Here is a 3199-nt window from a genome sequence, read left to right on the forward strand (position 1 = left end):
ACGGTGGCTCATGCCTGTAATCCCAGCACTTTGGGAGGCCAAGGTGGGCAGATCACCTGAGGTCAGGAGTTCGAGACCAGCCTGGCCAATATGGTAAAGCCCCATCTCTACTAAAAATACACAAATTAGCCAGGTGTGGTGGCGTACACCTGTAGTTCCAGTTTCTCTGGAGGCTGAGGCATGAGAATCACTTGAAACCTGGGAGGTGGAGGTTGCAGTGAGCTGAGATCACACCACTGCACTCCAGCCCTATGACAGAGAAAGACTCTGTCTCAAAAAAATAAATAAATAAAATAATAAAATAAAATTTTAATTAAATATTAAAATCTAGCCTGGGCAACACAGTGAGACCCTGTCTCTACAAAAAATAAAAAAAATAGCCGAGTGTGGTGGTGCGTGCCTGTGGTTCCAGCTACTTGGGGGACTGAGGTGGAAGGATCACTTGAGCCTGGGAGTTTGAGGCTGCAGTGAGCTGTGATTGTGCCACTGCACTCCAGCCTGGGTAACAAAGTGAGACCCCACCTCAAAAAAAAAAAAATTTCCTTTATTATAAGTTTCAGTGTCTGGTGAGATAAATCTTCTTCTTCTTCTTCTTTTTTTTTTTTTTTGACAGATTCTGACTCAGTCTCCCAGGCAGGGGCAAGCTTCCCGAGTAGCTGGGATTACAGGTGCGTGCCACCATGCCTGGCTAATTTTTGATTTTTTTGATAGGTAAAGACGGAGTTTTGCCATGTTGCCCAGGCTGGTCTCGAACTCCTGGGCTCAAGCTTCCCAAAAGCCTCGGCCTCCCAAAGTACCGAGATTACAGGTGTGAGCCACAGCACGTGGCCTCTTTTCTTCTTTTATCGTCAACTATAATACATATACAGGAAAGCACAGATACACACACTCTATTTAACATGTAATTATAAAGCAAATTCCTTTGTAATCCCAAGAGCTACAGGAGCCATAGCTGGCGTTGGAGTAGGGGGTGACATGATGGACCCTGCAGGGTGGCCGGAGAACAGGGGAGACAGACTGGAGAGAGTGCTGGTGGGAGAGGAGGAGCTGAAGGGATAGGCTGGACTTTGCTCGCTGTGGTGTGTCAGCCAGGGCCCCAGGGTCGCCCTCTAGACCTAGATGGATGCAGAAGCTCCTCCTGGAGGCTGGTGGAACAGGGCCGGTGGGTTTGGTGGAAGTGGGGGTGGGGGTGCTGCTGAGTTAGAGTGTGGTTGGGGCCCACAGAGGCTGGGGTGGCTCTTGGACTCCCTAGTGGCCAGGCTGCATTCCGAGGCCAGGCCCCGCAGGCTCCGCTCAGAGAGGCAGCTCTGGGAGGCAGCTGGGGCACCTCTGCTTCCCCTCCTCTCTGGCCCCCACCCCTTGGCTCCTTGGCTGCTAGCCCGCTACTGCGTGGGGCCATCCTGTGTCTTTAAGAGGGTGGAACGGGGCCTCGCGTCTGTGCTTCCTGTGGCCGACGTCATCTGGAGGAGATTTGCTTTCCTTTTCCCCAAAAGGGGAGGAAGTTGAAACTGAGTGGCCCACGATGGGAAGAGGGGAAGCCGAGGGGTACAGGAGGCCTCTGGGTGAAGGCAGAGGCTAATATGGGGTGAGCTTGGGCCCCATGCTGCGTGTGTGTGTGAGAGAGAAGACACTGAGAGAGCTCTGGAGGGATGATAACGGCCTTGCGGTCGCGTGTCATTGATGGCGTGTGAATGTGTGTGCGTTTCTCCATTCCTGCCTCTGGTTGGGCAGGAAGACACCTATAGTCTGCTGGTCCTGTCTTAGGGCCTTGTCCTGGACGGCCTGGGGCTGATGGCTCCTGCTTTGAGAGTCCTGAGGGGTGCTTTTGAGCCCGGAGTCTTTAACTCTGTCCCTGGCTGTGTTGTGGGGCCCTGCTGAAGTTGTGCAGCCCCAGGGCGGGGAAGGGGGGAACCCACACCCTCCTTGGGCCTCTGTGGGGCAGAGGCTGAGGGGATGCCCTACAACTCTGGAGTTTTTGAATGCGTTTGATGCAGTTACCAAGCATTTGCCTTTTGTTAGAATAAAGCTTGGGTTGGGCATGGCTGACACCTTTTTAGAAACTTACTATTTTTTATTTTTTTGGACATGGAGTCTCGCTCTGTCACCCAGGCTGGAGTGCAGTGGCGCGATCTCAGATCACTGCAACCTCTGCCTCGTGGGTTCACGTGATTCTCCTGCCTCAGCCTCCAGAGTAGCTGGAACTACAGGCACGTGCCACCACCCCGGCTAATTCTTTTTTTTTTTTGTATTTTAGTAGAGATGGGGTTTCACTATGTTGCCCAGGCTGGTCTCAAATTCCTGACCCCAGGCGACTGCTTTGGCCTCCCAAAGTGTTAGGATTACAGGCGTGAACCACTGCTCCTGGCCTATTTATTTTATTTTTTAATTTTTTGAGATGGAGTCTCCCTCTGTCACTCACGCTGGAGTGCAGTGGCGCCATCTTAGCTCACTGCAACCTCCACCTCCTGGGTTCAAGCGATTCTCCTGCCTCAGCCTCCTGAGTAGCTGGGACTACAGTCTTGTGCCACTACGCCCGGCTAATTTTTGTGTTTTTAGTAGAGTCAGGGTTTCACCGTGTTGGCCAGGGTAGTCTAGAACTCCTGACCTCGAGCGATATGCCCACCTCGGCCTCTCAAAGTGTTGGGATCAAGGGCGTGAACCACCGCACCTGGCCAGTTTTTATTTTTATTTTTTATTTATTTACTTTTTTGAGACGGAGTTTCGCTTTTGTTGCCTAGGCTGGAGTGCAATGGTGTGATCTCGGCCTACTGCAATCTCTGCCTCCCTGGGTTCAAGAGATTCTCCTGCATAAGCCTCCCAAGTAGCTGGGATTGCAAGCACCCGCCATCATGCCCGGCTAATTTTTTTTGTACTTTCTTGAACTCCAGATCTCAGGTGTTCCGCCTGCCTCGGCCTCCCAAAGTGCTGGGATTATAGGTGTGAGCCACCGCGCCCAGCTGTTTTTTATTTATTTATTTATTTTTTGAGACGAGTCTCTGTCGCCCGGGCTGGAGTACAGTGGCCGGATCTCAGCTCACTGCAAGCTCCGCCTCCCGGGTTTACGCCATTCTCCTGCCTCAGCCTCCTGAGTAGCTAGGACTACAGGCACCCACCACGTCGCCTGGCTAGTTTTTTGTATTTTTTAGTAGAGACGGGGTTTCACCGTGTTAGCCAGGATGGTCTCAATCTCCTGACCTCG

General features: G+C 52.1%; 1 protein-coding gene across 2 annotated transcripts in view; it reads left to right on the forward strand.

The window, feature by feature from the left end:
• The window catches only part of SHISA5 (shisa family member 5), a 21098-nt gene that overhangs the window by 14770 nt on the left and 3129 nt on the right, over positions 1-3199 (forward strand). The window contains exon 1 of one of the 2 annotated variants that reach the window (XM_011980986.1): positions 1264-1585. The exons of the other annotated variant lie outside the window; for it this stretch is intronic. Within the exon in view, the coding sequence (XP_011836376.1) occupies positions 1581-1585 (5 nt within the window). The 5' untranslated portion in view covers positions 1264-1580. Of the gene's footprint in view, positions 1-1263; positions 1586-3199 lie in introns of those variants that run through there. 2 annotated transcript variants of the gene reach the window in all.

Source organism: Mandrillus leucophaeus, unplaced genomic scaffold (genome assembly GCF_000951045.1).
Source record: "Mandrillus leucophaeus isolate KB7577 unplaced genomic scaffold, Mleu.le_1.0 Scaffold22, whole genome shotgun sequence".
Classification (NCBI taxonomy): domain Eukaryota; kingdom Metazoa; phylum Chordata; class Mammalia; order Primates; family Cercopithecidae; genus Mandrillus; species Mandrillus leucophaeus.